The 27,517-nt window shown below is 49.0% G+C and overlaps 1 protein-coding gene across 4 annotated transcripts in view; it reads left to right on the forward strand.

The window, feature by feature from the left end:
- Positions 1-801: 801 nt before the first annotated feature.
- Positions 802-27,517, forward strand: part of CASKIN1 (CASK interacting protein 1) — a 113,645-nt gene continuing 86,929 nt past the window's right edge. For 2 of the 4 annotated variants that reach the window (XM_083413958.1, XM_083413959.1), the window contains exon 1: positions 1,081-1,306. In XM_083413958.1, coding sequence (XP_083270084.1) covers positions 1,213-1,306 — 94 coding nt within the window. In that variant the 5' untranslated portion in view covers positions 1,081-1,212. Of the gene's footprint in view, positions 1,307-27,517 lie in introns of all 4 variants that reach the window. The other 2 variants (XM_083413961.1, XM_083413960.1) reach the window with 2 other exon arrangements.

The following is a 27,517-nucleotide window of genomic DNA, read 5'->3' on the forward strand; positions in this document are numbered from 1 at the left end:
TGATTAATGGCTCAGGTTCCCCACTGGTTGGGTCAATTGCTATCTCTCTCGGTCTGATCTGCCTCACAGGGTTGTGGCGAAGATCAGGGGGAGGTCAGAGGGAAGGAACCAGCTCCCCTTCCTTGAGCAACTTGGAAGAAAGTCAGTATATAAATTTAGCCAATAAATAAATGACCAGCATTAAAATAACAAACAAAACGACAGCAGAAGCCTTTCCTTCTCGCTAAGTAACCTGCTGCTAACTCCTGCTGCAAGACCAAATACCGCCTCCTACAGGTGCCTTTTAATTTTGCTGCGGGTTCAAAAACGCCCTCTGCTTATGCTCAGAAACTACCATCCCTGGCACTGGGCAAGACCTTTTAAGCTCTGCGTCCATAGCCCACTTTAGCCCAGGTGCCTTCGGGCGAACGGGAGAGAGAGTGGGCGCAAGCCCTTCGAGACTCTCTGCACATGCTTGGCTGCCCTCTGCTCTTTCTCAAAACGTCCCCGAAAAGGCCTTTGAGGGCACGTCCAATCCTGCCCTCCGAGGCTGAGAGCCTTTTCCGTCCTTCCAGGCCGGGCATTCTGCACGCGCTCAGAGACCCTCTCGCCCTGCGCCGCTGCTCTTCCCCTTCCCCTCCACCACCCCGGCGGCGGCGGCGGCAACCCCATCAAGCTTCCTTGGCGGAGAAGAGGCGGGAGTGAAGCCGGGAAGCAGAGGTGGGGGCTCCGCCCGGATGCCCCCCGCCCTCGGCCCCCCGCCCAGGCGAGGCTGCGGCGGGATCCGCCTTCCTTCCGGAGCGGCGGCGGCTGCAGCAGCAGTAGCAGAGCGCGGCGAGGCGTCGCGTCGCGTTTGCAGCTCCAGCGCGCCCGGACCATGGAGGGCTCGCCGCTGCCGCCACCAGGGGAGGAGGAGGCGGCGGCAACAGCCCGAGCCGGAGCCGGGAGGAGCCCCAGCGCAGCCGGGCAGCGCTAGCCGCCGCGGCGTCGCCGCAAAGCAGCCGAGCCCGGTCCCCGCCCGCCCGCCAGGCGCTGCGCTCCGGCCGCCGCTGCCACCGCCGCGCGTCTCCATTGCGCGCAGCATCTGCAGCCGCCGCAGGAGGAGGAGAAGGCGACACCCCACCTCCGCGCCCGCCCGGGACCCGATCCGAGCCGGCGGGGATGCGCGGGCTCTGAGCGCCCCTCGCCCTCCGGCCCTCCGCGCCCCCGGGGGCCGGTCTCCCCGCGCTCGCCATGGGCAAAGACCAGGAGCTGATGCAGGCGGTGAAGGCGGAGGACATCGGGGCGGTGCAGAAGCTGCTGCAGAGGCCCAAGCCGGGCAAAGCCAGTGAGTGACCAGCGCTATCCCCCCCCCATTAATTCCTCGATTTAATTCCTCTTCCCCCACCTGGCCTTTGAAAGAATAAAAATAGGAATGGGATGCAACCCAGAGCGCGCCTTCTGCCTGGATGGATGCCCAGCTCCTGGGGTGGGTGGGGGGAGGGAGTCTAGGGGAAGGATCCCTTCCCCAGATGGCATCAGGAACCTCTTTGCAGAGGGTGGGGCGGAGGGGGCTGCTGCTGCTCTTCTGCATTATGCTGCCCCTCCTCCCGCCAGTGACCCCCCCCCCCATATTCACCCACACCCAGCCAGGGTGGTTCCTGCTCATTCCCTTATTCCAGGCTGGCACTGGGGTTTTAGTTGGCTCAGAGCCCATCTCCCCCCACCCCCGGAGGAGGGGGTGTCCAGGGCTGCTGGGGGAAGGGGCATTTGCCTAAGCAAGGCTGGATGTTGTGGCATTCCACAGTGCCACTCCGTAGTCACTCTCAGCGCCGCTGGCCCATGTAAACAGGCTTTACGCTGGTGATGTGTGTGTGTTTTTTGGGGGGAGGGAGGTGAGATGAAATTCAACGTTACTCGCCTCGCCACACATTGCTGCTCCACACCCACCTGCCCACTCACATGGCAAACTGGCATGGGGGGGTGGCGAGGAAGGTGCCACGCTTAGCCACTGGGGTGTCTCTCCTGCTGGCTTTGAACTCTCGAGTGCAACTGAGTGAGAGACGAGCTCCTCTCCTGTTAGCCAGTGGCTGTTGCCCCAGGTTGCGTTTTCTATTTGATATCAGCGACATAGCAGAGGATTGCCTTGGCGCTGGCACCGAGTGGATTAAGGGAGGCTGAAGAGCTCTGCGAGGGCAAAGTGGTTCCGAGTGGCTGGAGGGAGCTGGTGCCTGAGTGCCAAGGCCGTGTGCAGTGCCTCTGGCTCCATACCCATCCCTGGGTTGTAGTACGCTGCTTGCTGCCCGCTCTCCAGATAAGAGGTGCCCGCTGTGGCTTCCCTTCTGCACTTTGAGAAGTGTCAGACTGGCAAGGGGATGTGGGCATCCTTCCCTCCTTGGCCTGGAAGAGCGGCCCTTTCTGGGCTAGGTCTGGCTCTAAGGGGAGGTGTGTGGCCGTAATTTTTTCACCTGGCTTTGCCAGTCCTTTCTGAAATGCTTTCCTGTAGCCGCGTGCAAGGATGGCTGGATTTTATTTTATTTTTGCGCAGAAGGAACTGATTTTTGAGCTGCCTGTGACATCTTAGCTAGGGGGAACTGGGATCAGATTGGTGCTCAATTTCTAGAAGAGGTATCAGATTTCCACTCCATCTGAAAGCATCGCTGGCTCGCTGTGGGAGGAACTCCATCTGGCTGGTCCTCGGATGTGTGTGCGGATTCCCGGTCAATACTCTGTGATGTATGGAGCATTTGAGCCTTGCATTGAAAATAGGCTGGGAAGGCTGAGGCCTGGGAATCTGGAGACTTGTTGCCCCTCCAGACATCCTATTAGTTGTGCATTTGTCATGTTTTGTGCTCAGGATGGTTAGACGTCGTCCTCTTTTTAGAACAGTTCGCAATTGCAAAAGTTTCATAGCGGTCAGACTGCTTCCATGTCCCAGCGGTGCATGTCCTGCGCTTTCCTGCTGAAATCTTGTAAGTTTTCATGCCACAAGTGTTCCCGAGTGGTGTGTCATTCTACTTTGGTTACGCTATAGCGCAGGAGTGCACCTCTGGATGGCAATAATGCAGTAACATTGGGGGACACACGCAAAACAACTGATAAAAGCAGAGTGACATGTGGATGGTCTGGTATGAATCTGCTACTAATATGTTATTTCCATCAATGAGATGTTGCAGAAAACACCAGCCTGGGAGGGGTCCTTAGGCATTTTGTGGGGGGCAGCTGAGTAGTCCTGGTTATTGTGGGAGTTGTTGGGTTTAGGTATGAGTTAGTCCTGAGCAGAAAATGGCTAACTAGGTCTCTCTGTCTCTCTCGTACTCTGATGCTCCCTTGTGCTCCTCTAGACAGGGGCAACTCATTTAGTTCTGTGTTTTGTCCAACCCCAAGCAAACTGTTGGGAGAAACTAAGGTTAAATGGTGGGTTTTAGTGCTTGGGGGAGCTGTAGCTTCCTGGTCCAGAAAAGCGCTGCAATTAAAGCAGGTCTTGGTGCTGAGTTAAAGTTGCCCTAGCAGGGATCTTGGTCTTGGAAGCGCTGCAGCTCAGCGGTAGGGCATCTGCTTTGCATGCAGAAGGTCCCAGGTTCAATCACTGGCATCTCCATTTAAAGCTGGGCATGTTCTGAAACCTTGGAGAGCTGCTGCCAGTCAGTGTAGACAATACTGAGCTAGATGGACTTGGTGGAAAGCAGTTTCCTGGACTTGGGCAGAAACAGGGGCTGTTGAGAGGGGCTAGCCCACCTCCCCAAGCTGGTTTGATGTCCCTCATTGCTGACCACCCAGGCCAGCACAATATATTTTCCATACCGTGTAATCTAAATGGTTTGCCCCACGAGTCCCTTACAATGCCATGGAGGATGGTGGGGTGTGTGACATGCAGCAGTGCAAGGGATCTTGGAATGCTCTGCCTGGGTTGGTGCCCCTGAAAAGGTCTCTGCCGCAAATGGGTCTGGGGTTTGCTTTCTAGGCAGATCACCATGGGATTCAGGATCTTGTTCCCCTTACAAGGGATCTCCTTCCTTAAATTACCTGATTCTTGCCTTGGTGGACGGCAGAAGTTCAGAAGTCTGTCCTTTTATTTGTATACTGCTTTTCTTGCATGCGTGACACTCAAAGGGGGTTTGTTCACCCCACCATCTATTTGGGGCTGTGCCCACTGTGTGTGTGAGAGAGATGGGGGAAATCTGCTTTGTGCAGCCTGCTGTGCTTCCCAGCTAATGGGTGTGTGCGTGTTGCAGCGTCAATTGCCCAATGCCAGGACTTTGCAGAAATGCTGAGCTCCTGCAGCTTTCTTGGCCTTTGGACAAACACTTTTCGCCTCTGAGACCTGGGCGTGATTGCAGGTGATGCAGCCTTGAGTTGGGCTTCTTCACGCTTGCACACAGGAATGCACTGACCTGCGCTTCGTGGAAGTGCTGCCTCCAAATTGGAAATCCTTCGACTGCGACCCCTGTCCAAGAGGGCTTCTCTTCTCTGGTGCTACCTAATAACAGCCGCTCTGCCCCCCTTGAAACCTATGTATTTATTTTGAATGCAGGGATCCTGTAGCAGCTGTGGGAATGCTTTTAGGGACAGAATGCATGAGAGATTTCTGGTCCATCATATTGGGGTCTATCCTTTGAGGGACTGGGATAGCCCAAAGCCCCTTATTCTATTTATATAAGAAATATATATATACCACACTTTGTCAAAAAGCTGCAGGGCAGTTTGCAACATATTAAACAACACAATGTCTGTGCGTAACATAATATCAATAAAATAAACACTCAAAAGAAATGAGATATAAATAATGATATAAATACAATTCATAATAAGCAGTAGTGTCAAGTTATTCATATGCTATTTTGGTCACAGATACCCTCATCCAAAAGCCTGCTAGAAGGGGTCAACTGTTTCCTTTTTTTTAAAGAAAAAAGTGGTTAGATAGACTGCAGTAGGAAGAGCATTTTTCAGATGTGGAGCCGCTACTGAAAAGGCCCTTCTCTTGCATCCTGTCACTGTACACTCATCCACTAACTTCAGAACATGAGGTCAGCGACAAAGTCAGGTGAAAGGGCTCTTGGTGGTTGCTCTGAAATGAGGAGGCCTATCCTCTCATTTGTGTGGGGAATAAGCAGGAGTTGGAAGTTGGGTAGATGCCCAGATACTCAGGCCTCATGTGGGGATGAAGAGGTCTCTTTAAATATTTTAAATATTTTATCTAGGTACAGTGGTACCTCAGGTTACATATGCTTCAGGTTACATAGGCTTCAGGTTACAGACTCCGCTAACCCAGAAATAGTGCTTCAGGTTAAGAACTTCGCTTCAGGATGAGAACAGAAATTGGGCTCCGGCGGTGCGGCAAAAGCGGGAGGCCCCATTAGCTAAAGTGGTACCTCAAGTTAAGAACAGTTTCAGGTTAAGTACGGACCAAATTAAGTACTTAACCTGAGGTACTACTGTACTACTGTCCTGAAACTGAGATATAAAATCTAGGAGCCAGATGGCATCTTACGCCTAGGTTTCAGTCGCCATAACGGAATGCCCAGGCACAGCACCGAAAGAGGAGCTGGGGTTGTGCTGCTGCATGAATCGGTTGGCTCACAAAGCACCGAAATATGTGCGTCTTTTGGTGCCGTGCTGCCCCTCCGACCCACTGATTTGTGCAGCAGTACGGCACCAGAAGTGGAGATTGTTTCAATGCTGTGCTGTCCCGCAAGCCAGCTGACTGGTTTGGCACGGCAGCGGTGCCAGCCAGCCGGATGGAGATGTTAGTTGCCAAACCTGGCAACCAGACATGTCCTCTTCCTTACCAAAGGCTGGTTGCCTGTTGCAGAATGCAGCTGGTGCCTGGTTAGTTTTGAGCACTCTCTGCTTCCCTTCCAGATTTGGGGAAGGGTCATAGCTTGAGTGGCAGAGCATCCGCTGAAGATCTCAGGTTCAGTCTCCATCACTTCCAGGCAGGGCTGGGAAAAGACTCCTGCCTGAACCCCAGAGAGCTGCTGCCTGCCATTGTAGGCAATACTGAGCTAGATGCACCAAGAATCTGACTCTGTATACCAAGCAGCTTCTTGTGTTGCTGTGAGTTAGAAGGGGCGGCAGGGATGTCCCGGTTGGGCCGCTGTGCGGCTGAGGCACCCCCGCTGGCACTGCCACACCCTGTGGCCAAACAGCTCCCTCTTCCCCCTTTCCAGCCAAAGTTTATCTGGGCCAGGTGGAGAGATCAGCCATGCAGCTACCAAGATGACCTCTGTCCACCTCTGCAGCTCCAAGTTTGAGATGGTGCTTGGGGCTAATTGCACTTGTCCAGTGGCGTAGCATGGGTTGTCAGCACCCGGGGCAAGGCAAGTAATTTGCACCCCCTAACCCGTGGATTTGCGCCCCCTAACCCTAACCCCCAGATGTTGCGCCCGGTGCGGCCGGCCCCCCCTGCACCCTCCACGCTACGCCACTGCACTTGTTGGAAGGCAGCCGTCGTGGTGAGAAGAAATATGCAAGTCTGCTCAAGGTGACTGGGATGACTTTAAGACTTTATTTCTTTTTTTTTGCCTTTATACCCCACCTATTCTCCTGGGAGCTCAAGGTAGTGCACGTGGTTCTCTGCTTCCTAACTTAATTCCAACAACAACCCTGTGAGGTAGGTTAGGCTGAGAGAAGGCAGCGATTGGCCCAAGGTGAGCTTTGTGGCCGAGTGGGGATTGGAACCCTGCTCTCCGGGACCCTAGATCAACACTCTAACCACTACACCACATTGGCTGTCAGGGGTTGGTCACTGTCAAAACAGAATGCAGGATTAGGTTTGCCCTCGTTGACCTGATCCAACCGTGTCACCCTTCTGTACAGTAGTAACTAGCATGGTGTCCTCCAGATTGTGTTGGACTCCAACTCCGGTACAGCAGTTGAAATTCGCCAGGTGAATTTTGCACCTGCCTATTGACCACTTGCTTCCAAATGAAGATACCTGGGCATCAGGATGGCACCTGACATCTCTGCCATCTGGAGGTGCGTCCTGGGAGAACCAAACACTAGCACAACACATCCTGCAGAATCTATCAGTTATATTCTATCTGCACAGTTGAAATTAATTTCTGGAATCAATTTTTTTTTCCTGTGCAGCCTGAGCAAGAGCAGTCACCATTAATAAAAAGAGGTCGGAATAGGCCAATATATATGTGCGGACTCTCCTTGGATCAAGTGACTTTTCTTCCTTAAGTTCTCAAAACTCTCCTTGGATCAAGTGACTTTTCTAGCTCAAGGTAGTCATCAGAACTAGCCAGATGTTTAACTGAGAATCAACCACAGCCAGGCAACCCAGCCAGATGGGTGTGGGGGTATAAATAATAAAATTATTATTATTTGAAAAATAAGACTTTAGAGCGGGCTTACCCAAAAATGACAACTAGACATTCCATTTTGGGGACTGTAACCTTGGTTTAATGAGCCATTTGGTGCCTATTTTTAATATGTGACATTTTAGTGTATTTTTCATCTTTGTTGGAAGCCACCCAGAGTGGCTGGGGAAACCCAGCCAGATGCGCAGGGTACAAATAATAAATTATTATTATTATTATTATTATTATTATTATTACTACTACTACTACTACTACTACTACTACTACTATTTGAGTTTCTAACACTGCTCCAGTAATCTCTGATTATTACTTATACTGGCTTGGGTTGAAGAGTTCAAAGGGCCCCACTAGATGTCCTTATTGTGCATTCATGCTCATTTGAGCTCATGATGGCATTAAGGCACTTAGAGGGTGGATTGGATGACCCTTTGGGTCCCTGCCAACTCTACAATTGTTTTTGTGGAGTTACAGCTCTGCGTAGAGTTGTATTCTATGATTCAGTGACCCCGTTCTTAATACCCCTTGTACCTGCAAACGTTTCACACCGCTTCATGTACGATCTGCACACATCCTGCAACTTCCTGCTGACACCCTGTAACTTTTCAGCTCACAAACATAGCGAGGCTTTGAGATGTTCTTCTGAAAGTGGATCCCTCTGGACAGCTATAATGCGAGGGAAGCTTCTCAGAACAACTGACAAAGCAGAATGATATGAGGACAACCCGGCAGAAACCCACCCCTAATGCACTATTATTGCACCAGTGGCATGTTGCAGAAAACACCTGCAAAAACCTCACCACCGCACTGGAGGGGGCCAAAGTCCAGCAACATCTGAGGAGGGGCATCACCATGTTGGCTGCTCCTGCGTTGGGAAGTTCAGCCTTGCAAATAAGTTGACCAGAAGCGCTGGCCTCCAGGTTCTCTTACTCAGCTTCTGGCTGGTGTAACCCTGTGTTAGTCATTTGCAGCCTGCAGGAAAATAAATAAGAACCAGGCCTGGTAAATTTCCCCTGCCTGGAAGTGATCACGATTTAGCCACTGGCAACCAACTGATTGACTGCTCAGAAGCCACAGCTGCAGGGTCTCTGTGCCAGGACACGAGGGTGAGATTCAGGACCTAGTTAGCTACAGTTGTACATCATGGTAACTTCAAGGATGGGGAGCCTGTGACCCTAAAGATGCTGTTTGTTTGTTTGTATATTATTGATTGAATTTATGCCCCACCTCCAAGGAGTTCAAGGTGACATGAAGGGTTCTCCCCCTCCTTATTTAATCCCCACAACACCCCTGTGAGGTAGGTTAGGCGGAGAGGCAGTCGCTGACCCAAGGTCACCCAGCAAGCTGTATGGCTGAGTGGGGATTCAAACCCTGGCCTCCCAGGCCCTAGTCCGATACGCTAACCACTATGCTGCACTGCTTCTGTTGGAGTCCTGGCTCCCATCAGCTCCTGCCACCCTGGCCAATGGTCCAAAATGGTGAACTTTGGGAGTCCAACAGCCTCAGGAGGGCTACAGATTTCCCATCCTTGTGCTAAGTCATAGTTAAAAGTTTCCTGTGAAGAGGTGATCCCTCTGCTGCTAGCAAGTGGGAACGATGGGCAAAGATCCCTGACATAGCACTGGGGTTGTGGGTTGCTTCCCACAGAAAAACCAAGCACAAACTCTGGCTTCAGATAAAAAACAACCACAGTCCCCAGTTTGGACACAGTGCAAAGCCAAGAGCCATGGTTTGTTTCTCCTACTCTAACAGGGTGGAACAAAGCAGGGCACTCTGTTCATGCACGAGAAACCTTTGACCATGGCTTACCATGAGGCGCAGACACACTGTTCAGTAATGATCTGTTTGGGGATTGGAAATGTGTGGAAATGATTATTCTTATTTACAATAAAGGGCCTCATTATTGTACACATACCTTGCAGGTATTGACAATTTTTCTTTTGGGAAAGCTTCCCCCCCCTTAAACTAGATACTCAGCAGATTTTTTCATCTTCAGATTGCAAACCTTGCTAATTCATATAACTGGGTAATAATACAATGGTTCCTACTCCACCCACCACATTCCTGATAATCTCCGCATTAGGAAGAGATTGTGACATGTAAGGTAAAGGTACCCCTGCCCGAACGGGCCAGTCTTGACAGACTCCAGGGTTGTGCGCCCATCTCACTTAAGAGGCCGGGGGCCATCGCTGTCCGGACACACTTCCGGGTCATGTGGCCAGCGTGACGAAGCTGCTCTGGCGAGCCTGCACCAGCGCAGCACACGGAAACGTCGTTTACTTTCCCGCCAGTAAGCAGTCCCTATTTATCTACTTGCACCCAGGGGTACTTTCGAACTGCTAGGTTGGCAGGCGCTGGGACTGAACAACGGGAGCGCACCCCGCTGCGGGGATTCGAACCGCCGACCTTTTGATCGGCAAGCCCTAGGCGCTGAGGCTTTTACCCACAGCGCCACCCGCGTCCCCGACATGTAAGGTAGCCGTCCAAAATCTTACGAAGGTTGATTACCAAATGCACTCAGGGTTTGGGGGGGGGGGAATCAAAAGTGCACAGGTTCCCCCATCCCACCCCAGTATCAAAATTTTGGGAATTTATGAATTTCCCCATTACTGTCTGCCTATACACCATTTATTTAAAGCACACACACCTCAAGAATCCTGGGAGCTGTCAAGGGTAGTGTGGGGTAAGCTACAGTTCCCATGATACTTTGGTGGCAGGGTGGGGGTTTTAATTGTGCTTTTAATTCACTGTACACTGCTGAGAGTGCACTGACTGGCAGTAGCTCTCCAGGGTTTCAGGCAGGAGTCCCTCCCAGCCCTACCTGGAGATGCCAGGATTTGAACTCAGGACTTTCTGCATGCAAAGCAGATGCTTTGTCGCTGAGCTACAGCCCTCCCCCTGTGGTCTGTGGTCATCTGTGTTTACGTGCCCAGCTAACGCTGCGCTTGACATGACTGCATGTGTGAATGGATGATCTTTTCATGGTCAGAGAGTGTTCTCTGTGGATGGCCTCTGTCTCTTCCAGTCTGCCATGGGAGCTTTGTTCTTTCACTGTCACTGGTAGGACCTGGGAAAGGCCAGAAGAATCACTCGCTGTTTCTTAGAAGTACAGTGGTACCTCGGGTTAAGAACTTAATTCGTTCCGGAGGTCCGTTCTTAACTTGAAACTGTTCTTAACCTGAGGTACCACTTTAACTAATGGGGCCTCCTGCCACCGCCGCACAATTTCTGTTCTCATCCTGAAGCAAAGTTCTTAACCCAAGGTACTATTTCTGGGTTAGCGGAGTCTGTAACTGAAGCGTCTGTAACCTAAAATGTCTGTAACCCAAGGTACCACTGTACAGTGGTACCTCGGGTTACAGACACTTCAGGTTACAGACTCCGCTAACCCAGAAATAGTACCTCCGGTACTATTGAAGAACTTTGCTTCAGGATGAGAACAGAAATTGCGCCATGGTGGCATGGCGGCAGTGGGAAGATTCACATTGCATTTAAAAGCAAACCAACCTAATTCACACTCCTTTAAAACAGTATGAGAACCGGAACACAGATTCATAGAGCTGGAAGGGACCACAAGGGTAATCTAGTTCAATCTCCTGCAATGCAGGAATCTTTTTGCAGAATGTGGGGCTGGAACACTTGACCCTGTCCCTGAGATTAAGAGTCTAATGCTCTACCAGCTGAACACAACCATCTTTTGAAATTCACACTTCTCTGAATTTTGCAGTTCAGCTTTCTAGCCAAGGAAGGTGTGCAAAAAAAAAGGCCTATTCTAGGGCAGCTGTTCCAAAATTTTGGACTGTGGACCCCCAGCAGCCCATGAGCTTCATTCAGGTAATCCACAATAGATATTCATGTTGATTTGTAATTGCATTTTTATTGCTTCTTTCCTTTCTTATGTTGCATTCTCATGAATTACAGTTTGAATTCCATGGAATGCAAATTGCAGTACAGTGGTACCTTGGGTTAAGTACTTAATTCGTTCTGGAGGTCCATTCTTAACCTGAAACTGTTCTTAACCTGAAGCACCACTTTAGCCTGAAGCACAATGGGGTTTCCTGCTGCCGCTGCGCAGCCGGAGCACGATTTCTGTTCTCATCCTGAAGCAAAGTTCTTAACCCGAGGTACTATTTCTGGGTTAGTGGAGTCTGTAACCTGAAGCGTATGTAACCCGAGGTACCACTGTACAAGAAAACACAATCTAGAAGAAAATGAAAGAAGCAATAAAGATGCAATTAAAAGCTATCCATTGTCTAGCACAGCGCAGTACAATTGCTGCAACTGGCAGAAAAGCCGTTAGGTGGTCTGTTGGGACCCTCAGCAATTTTCAAGTGGTCCATGGGAGAGGAAAATTGGGGCGCACTGTACTAGGGTAAAATGTGCATGTAAATGCGTATATTAGTAAAAGTAACCTACGAAAATGCATGGTGTTAGTGCTTTTATTCTGGGGCGAATCAAGGGTACGCAGTATCAGCACCTTCTCTCCCCCCGCCCCCGGTTAAAATGTGGCATTTTCTGTATAAGAACTTCATGTTGGGCACCGACACCTTTTTTCCTAAAACAAACAAAAAAATGCAGACTGAAGTAAAGATTGGAAGAACAAGAAACAGAGAGGAAATGAAACCAGCAGGTTCTCGTATCTGTGGCTGCCTGGAATGTGTCCCTGGTCTATGATGATGGCTGTAGTTTACCTGGATGTAGGGTGGGGAGTTGGTAGTGGCTCCTAAAAGGTTTCCTAAGTGGGAATGTGGCCCTCCAGTTGGAAAAAAGTTCCAAACTCCAGGGCATGCCTTTGGAATGACCTGGCAGAATTCTTTGTATGTTTTTATGGGGAGGGCAGACAGGTGCTTCCCCCTCCCCCCCCCCGCCGCTGCTTTGCCATGAAGTGCTCTCCTTGTTAGTCGTGCTGCTTGATTCTTCCCCTTTAATTGTCTTAAAGCTCCCAACAATCTCTTTAAAGCTCCCCAAAGCAGCTTAGCCATGATAGCTGCAGCAGGAGCCCGTCCTTACGTCGGGGCGATTATTTCTTGTTATTGTGTTTGAATGTTAAAGCTCTCTCGAACAATGTTTCTTGTTCCTACCGGAAAAGAGGTTTAAAGAGAGGCGTTTGTGTGTGCGCGAACATTGCAAAGGTGTGTCGGGTTCCTAGCGGGGAGGAAAGCGTGGGCCCAGGACCCTGCAGGCACAGACCCCACAAAGTCTGCTCCTGTCAAGCTCAGATGCTCAGGCAGAAAGGCCCCTTAATCGAGTTGGAAGTGTTTGCGTTAATCTGCCAGCCTCACTTGCAAGAGCTGGCGTGCTCAGATTTCCTGGAGAACTGTAGGACGGTGCGATCTTGTTAGAAGGTGAGAGCACAGGTGCCACCATTTACAGAAGGCTTTGCCAGTTTTCAGCAATGCTTCCTGGTTCAGGTTTGCTCCCCACCGTCCTACTTATCTGTGCCTAGCCAAACCTGCCATTTATACGTACAGCCAGGTTGTTCCCATCAGGACAGAGAAATGGAAGTCGTTCTTCACGCAGCACATTGTTGAACTATGGAACTCACTGCCACAAGAGGCAGTGGTGGTCACCAACCTTTGGACAGTTTCATGGAGGGGCAGGGCTATCAGTGGCTACTAGCCATGATGGTTATGCAATGTGTCCATGGTCAAAGGCAGCGATGCTTCTGAATACCAGTTGTTGGAAACCGCAGGAGGGGAGAGGGCTCTTGTGCTTGGATCCTGCTTGCGGGTTTCCTATCCCATTAGGGCATCTGGTTGACCTCTGTGAGAACAGGATGCTGGACTAGGTGGGCCATGTGCAGAGCATGTGCAGAGTTCACTCGTTTTCTCCATGCAAGATGAATGTTCAGATCCAGTAGTGAATACACTCAGCACTTATTGAGAGAGTTTGTTTGAGAGAGGAGGGTGGGGCATCTTCATCGCCAGGATGATGTTGGTTTCTGTATCTTACGATGTTGGGACATCATTGCTTGTCGTGCCTTGAAAACTCAATGAGCTCTGCTACCCAGAGAGAAATGGCTGGGGCCTTTTCAAAAGATGCATCACTTGTGGGCAGTCTGTGGGCCCCTAGCTCAGTGGTAGGGTATCTACCTTTTATACAGAAGGTCCCAGGTTCAGTTCCTGGCATGTATCTCCAGGTAAGACTAGGACATTCTGGAGAACTGTTGCCGGTCAGTGTGGCCAACGCTGAGCTTGATGGACCAATGGTGTGGCTCATTATAAGGCAGGGGCCACTTTCATAATAACAGGGTGCAAAATTCACATGCTCAGTAAAAATAATGCATCTCTTGGGACCAAACAGCATTCACTGTGCAGCAAACGCTCAGGCTGGAGTTGAATCAATCGGAAGAGCTTTGCCTTAGTGGGATCTCCTCCAACTCTACAATTCTATGATTCCATGAAAATGTTGCACACTGTCTCTGTGCTGTCTTCCATGCCATAGGTGAAGATGAGAGTCATTCCTTCCCTTCACAGCAAGAGGATAGAGCTATGAACGGCAATGCCTTAACTGCTTCTGGAGGGGCATTAGAAATAGGGCAGGCGAGGGTTAACTGCTGAAGCTCTCCTAGGGATAAGTGGCTGCTGTTTGGAGTGGGAAGATGCTCAAGGTAGCTTAAAAAAAAACTTCCCTGGGCATGGCCGGAGGGCTGGTGATGCAGAAACCCAAGGGAAGGCAAGCAGGTCTGGGTCTGAACGGAAGGACAGAGTCTGTCTGGAAATCTCATGAAACCTGCCTTTGAGTTTCAGGCTATGGAAACGGTTGAAATAGATTTGAGTGGGCAGCCGAGGAGCACTGCATGATGGGTTTTGATGTCTTTGTGACCTTTTTGCATTTGAGGTTTCCATCGATTGCACTGGACACCTGTTGCTGCTGACTGAACGGCGCCCTTGAATTATGATCTCTCGATTTCTTGTGCAGCTTGACTTCTTCCAGCTTTTGAGGGGTGTTTGTGTGTGAATGTGGGATGGATGGATGCAGCCAAGGGGTCAAGAGGGGCTGTTTCCAATGATGGAGACAGGTTGCATCCCACCGCCCACTTTCACTCTTCAAAGCCATTTCATTTGCCTAGCTGAATAATGCAGAGGCTTATAAATATGCAGATGCCAAACTCTCTATTCCTTTGGGATCCAGGTTGTTCATAAAAGCGCGACACAGATGCTGCGATACAGCACATCCACAGGATTGGAATGTGCTCTCCTTCTTAGTGGAGGTGAAGGAATGTGCAAGCAAAGGAGAGGGGAAGGAACAGCTCAGTTTATTTCACTTAATATTTATTTCATAAAATTGGTATACTGCCTAATTGTCAAAACAAACAGACTTCAAAGTGGTTTGCCAAAAAGAATAGAACAACAGAATTATTGGCAAAAAGACGACCATTGAAAACCTTAAAAAAATAATTAACATTAACAATAAGATAAAAACCAGATTAAAGCACATGTCAACAGCAGTGTTAGAAATTAGCCAGGTGCAAGGCGCATTTTGTGACCAGTGTGGGTCCAGTTGCGACCACGTGGAGATCTCTGGATGTTGGCAACTGAGGAAAGCAAACTGTTGCTTAGCGAATGATCTGAAATATTTCATTGAAGCTTGAATTTGTTTTATTCTGGATTGTTTTATTTGATGTTTTAAGGTGTTGTAAACTGATTTGAGATTTTTCTTTAAAATGTAAAGCGATATAGAAATTAAATGAATAAAAATAAGAATAAGAAAGCTCACCCCGAAAAAGCACCCAGACAAACAGCTGTCTGATTTGTTGCCGCTATTGTATTCTTATGTTCCCAAATCAGCAAAAGGTGATGGGAAAAGCCAGTTTACTGCAGCAAGACTGTAGATTAGGATCTGACATCCTTCTTAGGCCTTTGCCAAGTGGAAACTGTTCTTCCGAGCTAGAACAATGGCTCCTCTGCCCAAATCAACCTCCCTTTGAGAAAGTTATTGTTGGCTCAATGTTGACTGGGAGGAATGTGCCAAAGTTTTCTTTTACTTCCCAATTAAGCCGTTCACAAATGATCTGGAGTTAGGGGTGAGTGGTGAGGTGGCCAAGTTTGTAGATGGCCCCAAATTGTTCAGAGCGGTTAAAGCAGAAAGGGATTGCAAGGTGCTCTGAAAGGATCTCTCCAAGAATGGGAAGGAAAATGGCAAAAGCAAAAAACCCTAACTTCACTATTAATATCTGAGCTAGTGGTGATGAACAGGAAGGAGATATTGAGGTCGAGGTGGATAGCTTGATGAAAGTGTTTGAGAGCGCTGTTAGAAATTAGCCAAGTGCCAGGCACATTTTGTTTTATTTGATGTTTCAGCGTGTTGTAAACCACTCTGAGATTTCTTCCTTATAATATAAAGCAGTATAGAAATGAAATTAACAACAACAGCAACAATGACAATAATAAAATTTTAACGGGGGGTAAACCCAGTCCCTAGATGTTCCATTATGGTGCCTATAACCCAGGTTTAAGGAGCCATTCGGTGAATAGCTTATATATCTGACACTGCTTTAAATCAGTGGTTCGCAAAATTTTGGGAGCTGCCCTGCTTGGTTCCACAAACTCATCCCCAGTTCCACAGCCTATAAAAAGCATGATTCGGAATAGTGATTTGCACGACCCAATAAGGAATATAACAATCCAATATCATTCAAAACAGAAACCATTAATTGCACATTTGTTCAAAACCCTGTTTAAGCTATTCTGCGATGCCTGCTCTTAAACCCTGGAGAGCTGCTTTCAGTCAGTGTAGACAGTCGTGAGTTTGCTGAGCCACTGTCCTGACTTTGGTGTAGGGCAGCTCCAAATGCCCGTTTGCATGCGGAGTATTGAGTGTGAACGTAAATCCGAGCCTTCCTTCGCCGGCAGTCTTCAGGGGAGTCTGCGCTTCCTTCCCAGCCAGCCTCTGTTTCCAAACCTGTCATGTTCTGTCTCTGATGGTTGAGGGAACCCTCCATTCTCTTGCGGCTGTCAGTTAATTCTGGGTTTCCTCGTTCCATTTGATCACTTTAATAACTTCCTCCTCCGGCAGCCGTGTTTAATGAAACCCAGAGAAGGCTTTGCAGAGCTCTGAATGTTCTCCTTGTGACGTTGCGGCAGAAGTGTATCTTGCAGGCAGCAATGATGGGAGCTGGCCATGATGGGGTGGTCCAGATTCTGATAGGAAGGAACTGGGGTCACTGGTTGTGTGTGTGTGTGTAGAGGAGGATGTTATTGGTGTAAGTTTTCATTTTCAAATGAGAGGCCAAATTTGTTGCCCTTTTCACAGCTGCCGTGCGAGGGTCGAGCCACTCATGGTATAGAATCATAGAGGTAAAAAAAGGTAAAGGACCCCTGGACAGTTAAGTCAAGTCAAAGGCAACTCTGGGGTCGCAGCGCTCATCTCCCTTTCAGGCCAAGGGAGCCGGCGTTTGTCCACAGACAGCTTTTCAGGGTCATGTGGCCAGCAGGACTAAATCTGGTGCAACAGAACACTGTGACGGAAACCAGAGTGCACGGAAACGCCATTTACCTTCCCGCCCCAGCAGTACCTATTTATCTACTTGCACTGGTATGCTTTTGAACTGCTAGGCTAGGTTGGCAGGAGCTGGGACAGAGCAATGAGAGCTCACCCCGTCGCGGGGATTCAAACTGCTGACCTTCCGATCGGCAAGCCCGAGAGACTCAGTGGTTTAGACCACAACGCCACCCGTGTCCTAAGAATCATAGAATTGGAGAGGGACCCTTAAAGGTCATGCAGTGCAACCCTCTGGAATGTAGGAATCACAGCTGAAGAATCCATGACAGGTGGCTATCCAACTCCTGCTTAAAAACCTCCAACAGACAACCACCTTCCAAGGTTGAACATTTGCTGCCATCAGAAAGCTCTTCCTAATGTTGAGTCAGAATCTCATTTCTTGTCATTTGAATCCATTGGTTTGGATTCCTCTGGAGCAGCAGACCTTGGTCAGGGATTCTTTAGCCGCGTTGCAGGGGCTTGGACTAGCTCCCTTACAACTCTACAATTCTGTGATTCCATGAATGACAAACCAAGCATGATTCTGTTAGAAACTCTCAGTAAGGGAAGTAGAGGGGGTCGGTGGGTTAGGAGCTTTATGGGCTGAAGTTCTAAGTTTTTGTTATCGAGGAGAAAGCAAGGGATGCCAGCTGTGCCTTTGCCCTTGACCGCGGGGCTGCTCCTTCCTTCAGAGAAGGTGGAATTCCAGATTGTCAGGACTCCTCTCCTGGTGCTGTTCCTCTCTCCCCTTGCTGAATTGCCTCCTTTTGTAAAAATAATGATGCTACATGATTTATCCTGCTGCTGAAATAATTGGACAGTACACTAACAAGCACCGCAGGCGATCTGGAGAGATGTGTTGTTTAAATATTGGGGGGGGGGAGAGGAGCCAGTCAAAACCAAACTCCTGAGAACCTCTGGAGGAACCTCTGGAGTGTTGGCCAAATCCTGCCCTCCAGACCTCGCTGTCTGGTCCTCCAGAACCTCTCACTGACCTGGTTTAACACACCCTTGCTGCATGTTCCTGGGTGTCTTCTGCTGGGAGGCAGATGCTCTCATTTGCTGGAGATTCAGGGTTCTGTCACCAGGGGGTGAGAGAGGAGCTGGGCCCTGTCTTGCCTTCACCCCCTTGGCAGTTTGATCTGTCTGAGAATGACCAACAGTTTATCAGCACACAGAACCATAGAACTTCAGAGTTGGAAGGGACCTAAAGAGTAATCTACTCCAACCCCTGGCAATGCCGGAACCACAGCTACGTATATACAGTGGTACCTTGGGTTACATATGCTTCAGGTTACATACGCTTCAGGTTACAGACTCCGCTAACCCAGAAATAGTACCTCAGGTTAAGAACTTTGCTTCAGGATGAGAACAGAAATCGTGCTCCGGCGGCGCAGTGGCAGCAGGAAGCCCCATTAGCTAAAGTGGTGCTTCAGGTTAAGAACAGTTTCAGGTTAAGAATGGACCTCCGGAACGAATTAAGTATGTAACCCGGGGGACCACTGTACATATATTTTAATAATAATGATGATGATGATTTTCTATTAATTTTTAATAAGTACACAAATAGATCTATTTATCATGTAGGTGGAGACGGTAAAATGGCTTCCAAACATCTTGTTTGGTACCTTGCCTCCATTTTGTAATCGTATTGGGTCACTGATACCATTACCTGTTTAGTCATTAAATCAGTTATACAGCAACAGCATCCTTAGACTAGATTAAAAATAAAGAAATAATCACTATTATTAGCACAGTGGGATAATCCTCTGTCGCCTGTCTTCAGACGTCATAGAATTGTTTATATTTACTCTTCCTTTCGATAGGCAATGAAGTTTACTGTTATCAGTAGATCCCAGACCTTTGTGGATTAGTGTGTGTTGTACACAGAAGTGCAAAGTAGTTGCAGCCCCCTCCCTGCACATAGAGTAGGGTTGGCAAAACTTCTTTCTGAGTTTCATTCTGGGCAGCCTTCGGGGGGCCAGTGGTGGGTTTGGCCAAAACAGAAGAGGATGGAACAGTGGCTGCCAATCTTTACTTTTTTCTGAATTAATTTTTTAATTAATTTTCCATTAATAACAATCCAATGGAGGCCACATTAATACAATGCCAAATCAAGTGCAATACCCTAGCTTTGACACACCCTTGTCTGTGCTCCCTCTGTCCATCCCTCTGTCATCAGAGTTCAAGCACACATTGCAAAGAGTTGATCTAGATGATCCATGAGGTCCCAGGCAAGGAAAAACACCTGGGGTGTGATGCAAGGCCAGTCCAGGGTGTGTGTGGCCTGTGGAGTATTCCAAGGGCCTGATGGAGTGGTCTTGAGGGCCACATTTCGCCCCATAGAGGGTATAGCTTCCAAGTCAGAGAGAGCAGTTTCCAGAAAAGGATGGGCCTTGCCACCTCTTTTGGTTAGAAAACAACCGCAGTGGATGATGGGAGCATGGTAGTGGCCAAGCCGTGACGGGTGACTCTTGGCAGTTGTCTGCATGGTGTGTTCCTAGCAGAGTCTTCGGCACTGGAGACCTGCCCTCCCTGCAGAGTTGGCAGGCCACCCTTTCTTGCCTCATCCTTTCCTTCCCAGGCATATGTTAGAGGGAGGGGGAGTCCAGGCCAGACAGTTTTGGGTGTCTCTCTCCCTAAGTTAGGACGCCTGGTGTGCTCTGCTCTGCTCCAAGTTCCAGGCTGGCTGGCTGGGAGGTGGAATTAGTCAGCCTAGGGAAAACAGGGGAGTCATTGTCTCTTTCTCTGCTGCTCTGGAAGCCGGGAACTTCTTGCTGTGGCAAGGTGCAAACATCCAGGCCATGGCATTGATGGGGCCGATAAATAGGGAACGGCCAGTGGATACACCCAGGGATACAGCTGTCCTTGGAGTGTACCACTTTAGGCCTGTAGGGGTGTGTGTGTGTCGTGTTTTCGGACCCTCCCTTATGGAAACACCCCCTTGCAAACAGAAAACCATCCTGTCAGGAGGAAGACAGGGTTGGTTTCCCCCCTCCCTGTTTTCCTTTATGTAGGGAGGTGTTGGGTTTTGTTTTCTTCATTGGGGAGGCATTCAAAAATGCAGCACACACACCACTACCCCCAGCAGTCTGAAGTGGCACAGACCTGAGAAAGGTTCCCCACAGCATTAGCCAATCTGGTGCCCTCCACAGAATCATAGAGTTGGAAGGTCCTCTCGCCCAACTCCCCTGCAGTCCATATGTTTTGTACTGCATTTCCCATTGGTGTTGGCTGGGGCTGATGGGAGTTGTAGTCCAAAACGTCTGGAGGGCACCAGGCTACCAAATTCCGGTTTACCCAGGAGGACTCCCCTGCTGAGCACCTGAGGGCCCCAGTCCTGCCACTCATCACTTGGCCTAGGACAGGGCCTGACAGGCTCCATAAAGGACTGCTGCCGTTGCTGCTGGACAGAGAGGGCTCCTTTTTTGTTGTTTTTAAAATTGCTGTTATTTTTTACCTTTGTCATTTTAAACTGTGATCTTAATGCTGTATTCTTAGTTTTAGATTTTATGTGGAAATTGCTTTCCATTTGGTTGCGTATTTTTTTGATGTGGTTTATTGATTGTTTATGACTTTTGTAAATATGTAAATCTTGTCATGTTGTAAGCCGCCTTGAGCATTGTTTATAATTGTGGAAAGGCGGCATACAAATAAAATGATGATGATGATTTACCACTTTCTTCTAGGGACATTGGTGTAGGGAAGTATTCACGGGGTGACAGAGGATGACGAGGGGTGGGGTGGGGGTCAGTGCACAGGAACCAGAGCAGCAGGACCCATCACAAGAGTCAGAGGGACCCCTGTACTCCATGAGCATGGCAGGCTGTGAGGCATAGGGAGCAGGCAAGGGCCCACAGCCCAGCTCCCTAGCTGCCCGGGTGGGGCTTGCTAGCTCTGGGAGGAGGGGTATGATTCCTCAGCTGGAGTTGGCTTGGACAGGTGAGGGTCATAGGCTTCATCAAGCCCAGGTGCTATAATCAGCATGCAAGTTATAAAAGGGCAGCAGAGCTGAGGTGCTGTGTCTGCTCAACCGCCCCTGTTGATGGATCTCAGCTTGGATGCTGCACTCTCTGTGGGACTGTGCTTTGGTTTGGACTTTGGACATGTGGATTGACCCCAAACAGGGGACTTGACATACCAAATTGCTGCCAGATAGGCTGGTAATGGTCAGGGGTCCCTTTACCTTTACCTTTAGGGTGGGGTTCAGGGCAGAGTGGCTCTCCAGGTCTTTCCCAGCCCTACCCAGAGATGCCACTGGGGACTTGAACTTCTGCATGCCAAGCGGGTGCTCTGCCACTCACTTCCTTTTGTTCTTCTCCCTAAAAATAAAGATTTTAATCCTCATGATCTGCCACTGAGCCCTGGCCTTCTTTATCTGCTGAGCATATAAATTAGGCCTCACCTGTTTAGGTTCTGGCTGTGGGTGTAGCTGTGTGTGCAGTGTATAGATTTCTGTGCAAAGACAAGTATCTGACTGGTGCTTGTTAACGACGCAACCTGTTTGCCAGAGCATTTGTTGACTGTTAATACCACACTTCTGGCAGTTATCCTGGCTTTATGGTTGGTGTTGCTGTATGCATCATTTTTAATGCATTGCTTTTATTCAAAATGTTGACTGGGGCCGATGGGAACTGTTTTTATTTTATTTCATGAAATTCATACAATGAAATGATCGATAGGAAAAACCGACAGCCATAATTTAAGACTTTCAAAAAGTTAAAATAGCAATAGACTAAAAGCGGATTAAAACTTGCATCAACTTTCTAAACATCTGGGTGGGCCTGTCTAAACAAAATTGCTTTTAGCGGGCATTGAAAAGACTACAGTGAATGTGCCTGCCCAGTTTCAATAGGCAGGGAGTTCCAAGGTATAAGTGCTGCCGCAGTGAAATACTGATTTCTTACAAATGCAGAACGGGTATTGTGTGGCACCTGTAGCAGTGCCACTTCCACAGATCAAAATGGTTGAAGAGGAAGAGTAGGAGTTTGGATTTGATATCCCTCCTTTCACTCCCCTTCAGGAGTCTCAAAGCGGCTAACATTCTCCTTTCCCTTCCTCCCCCACAACAAACACGCTGTAAGGTGAGTGGGGCTGAGAGACTTCAAAGAAGTGTGACTGGCCCAAGGTCACCCAGCAGCTGCATGTGGAGGAGCAAGGAATCGAACCCGGTTCCCCAGATTACGAAACTACCGCTCTTAACCACTACACCACACTGGCTCTTGAATAGGCATATATGGGTAAGGCAGTCTCATTTGAAACATCTGGAGGGCACCAGGTTGAGAAATCTGCAGTCCTTTGACCAAGAAAGGAGGATTTAGAAGGCCGTTTGGAATGGCACTCCTTGCTTAGGCAGGGAAATAACAGTCACTCTAGAATCTGCATAGGACCATGCTGGGGTGAATTATTGGCATGAAAAGGACACTGTGGAAGGGGAGATTGTGTTTGCTAAATTCTCTTGCCTTTTTTTAAGAGCACCCATAGTCTTGGCTACGGTTTTGTTCTTCTGTTCGCCTTTGATTTTTGGAAGCTCCATGTGGGCAGAGACCAGAATATTGATGATTTTGCCACATGAAGCATGGGACTCCCTGCCTTATGACAATTCTTGATGCTGCTGATGCCCTGTGAAGGCAAGAGGCAGATCTCACAGGGATCCCTGCAGGGCCAGTGGCCTCAGGGAGCCACTGGTCAGTTGAGCCTGAATGCATAGCTTCCAGGAGCTCCATAAGCTTGTTCATCTTGCCTGTTCTAGAGGCTGATTTTCTTGGGGTGCTGTGCAAGGTGAAAGGGGACACCAAGTCAGCCCTTTAGGCTGCTGCATCCCGAATCACAATCTTGTTTGGGCAGCTTGAAAAGTTGTGAGTCAGGCTCCAAAAATATCCCATATAAGTGGCTTTAAAAACAGGATGAGCCTGGTTGGGTTTTTTCTTTTTTCTATTTTCTAATGCATTTTCTTGGTGGTTTTCAAGAGGTTTGAAAGGAGACAGGGATTTTTGAGCTACTCTCTGTGGCCGTGTCTCTGCACGTATTGGGGGCCTCTTGAATGGAAGGAGGCAGGCTGGAGTGAGTTCAGAGGAAGGGGAAGAAGAGATATATACATTCTAAAAAGGGTTTTGAAAGCAAGAGAATTTGGGGAGAAAGAAGCCTTGTTTCGTTTGTGTGTCCATTCTGCGTAAACAGTGAAGGTTGCATTCTGCGTGGTTCAGGTTGCATGACTCAGCCTTGCACTGTTGTCATGGGATGCTCTGGAGACCCGAGGCGCGTCTGTCAGATTCGGTGTTTTTCAAAGGATGCCGCCAACTCCGTCCCACTCAGTCAACAGAAAGGCCTTTGAGCTCGGGTTACTAAGGAGACTCTGGGAGGGCTGGGTGAGCAAATCGTCAGCAGTGTTGTTAGGCAGCCGGGGAGTGCGGAAACACCGGCAGGGACTGGGGGAGATCTTCTGGGGTTGTAGCTCTCCAAAGGGAACCCTAGCTGATCGCAAGCTGTAGTGGGTGCAATTCCCCCCTCCCCTTTCTTTGCCCTTTACGGTGTCTGGATCAGCCTTCGCCAACCTGGTGCCCCCTCCAGAGGTTTTGCACTGCAAGTCATAAGAACATAATTTAACAAGAGCCTCCTGAATCAGGGAAATGGTCCATCTAGTCCAGCAACTTCTCAGAGTGACCAAATACCTAGGAATCTAGATAGACTGCACCTGGATCTGGAGGTTCCATAGGAACATAAGAAGAGCCTGGCTGCTCAATCAGGGCAATAGCCCATCTGGCACAACATCCTGATCTCACAGTGGCCAACCAAATTCCAGTGGGAAATCTGCAAGCAGGAACCGAGCACCAGAGCACTCTGCCCTGCTCTGGCTTCCAGCAGCTGGTGTTCAGGAGCAATGGCGCCTCCAAATGTAGAGGCAGAGCATAGCCTCTGTCATGGCTCATAGCCACTGATAGCCTTATCCTCCTCAATGAATATTTCTAATCCTCTTTTTAAGTCATCCAAGCTGGTGGTGACCATCATTGCCTCATGCAGGAGCGAGTTCCAACTTTTAGCTATGTGCTGCATTGTTTGCCCTGTCATGCTAGCTGGGGAAATGGGAGTTATAGTCCAAAACCTCTGGAGTGTACCAGCTTTTGGGACAGCCAAGCTATACAATTCAAAGTGTTGGTGCTGACCTTTAAAGCCCTAAACAGCCTTGGCCCAGTATACCTGAAGGAGTGTCTCCACTCCCATCATTCAGCCCGGACACCGAGGTCCAGCTCCGAGGACCTTCTGGCGGTTCCCTCACTGTAAGAAGTGAGATCACAGGGAACCAGGCAGTGGGCCTTCTCGGTAGTGGCGCCCGCCCTGTGGAACGCCCTCCCATCAGATAGTAAGGAAATAAACAACTATCTGACTTTTAGAAGACATCTGAAAGCAGCCCTGTTTAGGGAAGTTTTTAATGTTTGATCTTTTATTGTGTTTTTAATATTTTGTTGGGAGCCGCCCAGAGTGGCTGGGGGAACCCAGCCAGCTGGGCGGGATATAAATATTATTATTGTTGTTGTTATATTCATTTTATTGGAGAGCAAGCCCATCGAAGCAGAGAGAGAAGCCCAGTGTGTGTGGCTGAACGGCATCTTCTGCAACAGGACAGGCTTGCATATGAGGACATAGGAATGTGCATCATATGAAGTCTCTTGAAAACGATCTGTTAGCAAGTAGTGAAGAAGATGCCTCTTAGGCAAAGCATGGACTATATCTATAGTATCATAGAATTGTAGGGGGTCATTTTGCAATGCAGATTATATGACCCAAAATAGTGGAACGTAGGAAGTTGCTTTTTATGTTGAACCAGGCCACTGGTCCCATTGGGCTTAGTATTGTCTGCACCATGTTTTCCAAACTTGTGTTTCCAGCTGTATTCAGACTATAATTCCCTTCATCCCTGACCGCTGGTCTTGCTAGCTAGAGATGATGGGATTTGTAGTCCAAAAACAGCTGGAGACCTAAGTTTGGGAAACGCAGTGGCTCTCCAGGGTTTCAGAGCAGGCTCTTTTCCAGCCCTTCCTGGAGATGCCAGTGGTTGAACCTCCATGCAAAGCAGATGCTGGACCACTGAGCTATAGAACGTAGCAGCTGCCTTATTCCATGTCAGACGTCTTGGCCCATCAAGCCCAGTACTGACTACAGTGACTCTCCGGGGGTTTTCCGACAGCTCGGCAGCCTCCTGCTGAGCTAGAGCTCTAGTGCACAGCACCTTCTGTTGTTCTCTATATTTTCTTATTTTATTTTCTGTACCCGCCCTTCATCACCTAGATGGCTGGGATGGCTTCCAAACTTCTGTACATGAAAACTATAAAAATACAGCAGTTCACAATGGAAACCAGCTTGAAACTTCAGCCAATGGGCTTGGCTAACACCTCTGCCCTGATGTTGCTGGTGCTTCTGGGTGGCAAGCAGCGAATGGAAGTGGGGCTGGTCGCTTTCAGCTGGGCAGTTTGGGGCATCGTTTACAGGGCGGAGGAATAGGCCTTGTTTAATTCTTCTTTCACCCACATATTTTTATGGAGCTTCGCTTGAATGTAAAGCCCCGAGATCCTAAACACAGCTGTCTAATAAGCTTAAAGATACTTAATTTTTAATTGGAGAGGCTTTAATAATTTATCTTTCAATATCTATAAAATCAAGTGCAAAGTGTTCTAGGAATCCCAGTGGCTTTGCTTTGGCCAGAATGTTGGAAGGCAGGAACAAGGACACCTTCTTAAGGAGCAATTGGGCAGGACGTCACCTTGGGAGTCACAAGTTCTCCCAAAGAATTCTGGGAGCTGCAGTTGGTTAAGGGTGCTAAAGGTCATTAGGAGACTGTTGTTCTCCTCACAGAGTTACAGTTCTCAGAGTGGATTAACCATCAATCCGTCTTCTGAGAGAACTCTGGGAATTGTCACTGTGGGAGGGGTAAAGGGGTCTCCTAACAGCTCTCAGCAACCTTAACAAATGACAACTCCCAGAATTCTTTGGGGGAAGCCATGACTGTTTAAACTTAGAGCATCATCATAGTGCTTTAAATGTATGATGCAGTTGAGGCCCTTGTCTCCATCCTGCAGGGTTTATTTTAATCAAATACAGTACTGCATTTTGATACTTCCTCCCTCAAAACAACAACAACAGCTTCAGTCAGAATTGTGACAAAGAATGACTTAGTTGTGTTTTAATATGATAAACTAGGCCTACATCTCCCATCAGTCCAAGCTGATGTGGCCATTTTGTATGACAATCTGGACCAGCGCCAACCAGCATGACTAAGCATCTGGAGGAGGACTAAGGTATGGAAGGCTCAGGTATTGCCTCTTCTGACTGAGATTTCACCAGCAAAAGGGTCTAAGAACCTAAAAAGAGCCTGCAGGATCAGGCCAGTGGCCCATCTAGTCCAACATCCTCTTCTCACAGTGGCCAGCCAGGTGGGAAACCTTCCAGCAGCACTTGAGCACAAGAGTCCTCTCCCCTCCTGTGGTTTCCAGCAGCTGGTATTCAGAAGCATTGGTGCCTCTGGCCATGCATGGAGGCAGAGCAGAGCTGTGCTGGCTAGTAGTGATCAATATAGCGCTCTCCTCTTCCAGTGGGCTTTTCCCTTACAAGACACCTGGAGATGCTTCTAGAAACCGTACCTGGTTCCTTCCAAATGGCAACTGAGGGCTCTGCTCCTGAGCCTGAGTTGCTCCCCCCTCTGCAGATGTGAAAATGTGTCCCTCTTCCTGCTTGTTATATGGATGAAAGAAACCGTGTAATTGCTCTGGGCACACTCTCTTCCCTCCCCTTTCCTCCCACAAGGGTGGTAGATAATAGGCCAGGACCCAGAAACGATGTGGGACGTCCGGTGGGGGGGGCTCTTTTGTGCATGCTGCCTTTGTCTGAGCAGCGCCCATTGAGGATCTCTGAATGTAGGTCATGCGTAGATGAGAGAAAGAGGAACGGAGAGCGTGCGCAAGAGAGAGAGAGAGAGCACTCTGTCCTGGAAAGCAGAAGCCTAGGAAAAGAGGAGAGGCTGTTGCCCCTGAGTCCTGCTTAGGGGCTTCCCTTTGGGGCAGCCGGTTGGCCACTGTGAGAACAGGATGCTGGACCAGATGGGCCCCGTTTGGCCTGCTCCATCAGCCAAGCTTTTTTTTTACGTATTTATGGGGCCTCCAGGTCCAGACACAGTCTATCTTAACTCCTAGGTTCTTAGGGGCATTTGGCCACAGTGAGAAGAGGGTGCTGGACTAGATGGGCCATCGGCAGGGCTCTTGTTACATTCTTAGGAGGCGGTCCCAATGCCCACATTGCATTTGTTGTGTGTGGATCAACTTGGGTGTTGGGGTCAGCGCTCAATGTTGACATGGTTGGGCCTGTGCTGAGGAACCTAGTAGGTCCCCCCTGACAAGATCCCTCCCAATCATACTCCCTCTCTGCACCATTGCAATCTGGTTGTTTGCTCACCTGGTGCAGACAAGATCAGGGGCAGGGAACCTTTTTGGCCTGACAGTCCTGATCTTTGTCTTTCCCCCTCCCCATGGGACAATTTGGATAGGTGGCTGAGGCCACTGTTTGCTGGTCACCTGGTGTCATGATGACATCAGGTGACTGAAGAGGTGGTAATGGTCCTTCCTACCTGTCAAAGTTGACCCTCATGGGTGGGGGTGGGGATCTACTTCAGTATGCCGATCCCTATCACCCAGCAGGATTGAATCCTACCCATTGGCTTTGGGTAAGTAAAAAGTGGCCATAAGTGTTTTTCGGGTGGGGAA

Source organism: Podarcis tiliguerta, assembly GCF_965153285.1.
Source record: "Podarcis tiliguerta genome assembly, chromosome: 14".
NCBI classification, from domain to species: Eukaryota; Metazoa; Chordata; class Lepidosauria; order Squamata; family Lacertidae; genus Podarcis; species Podarcis tiliguerta.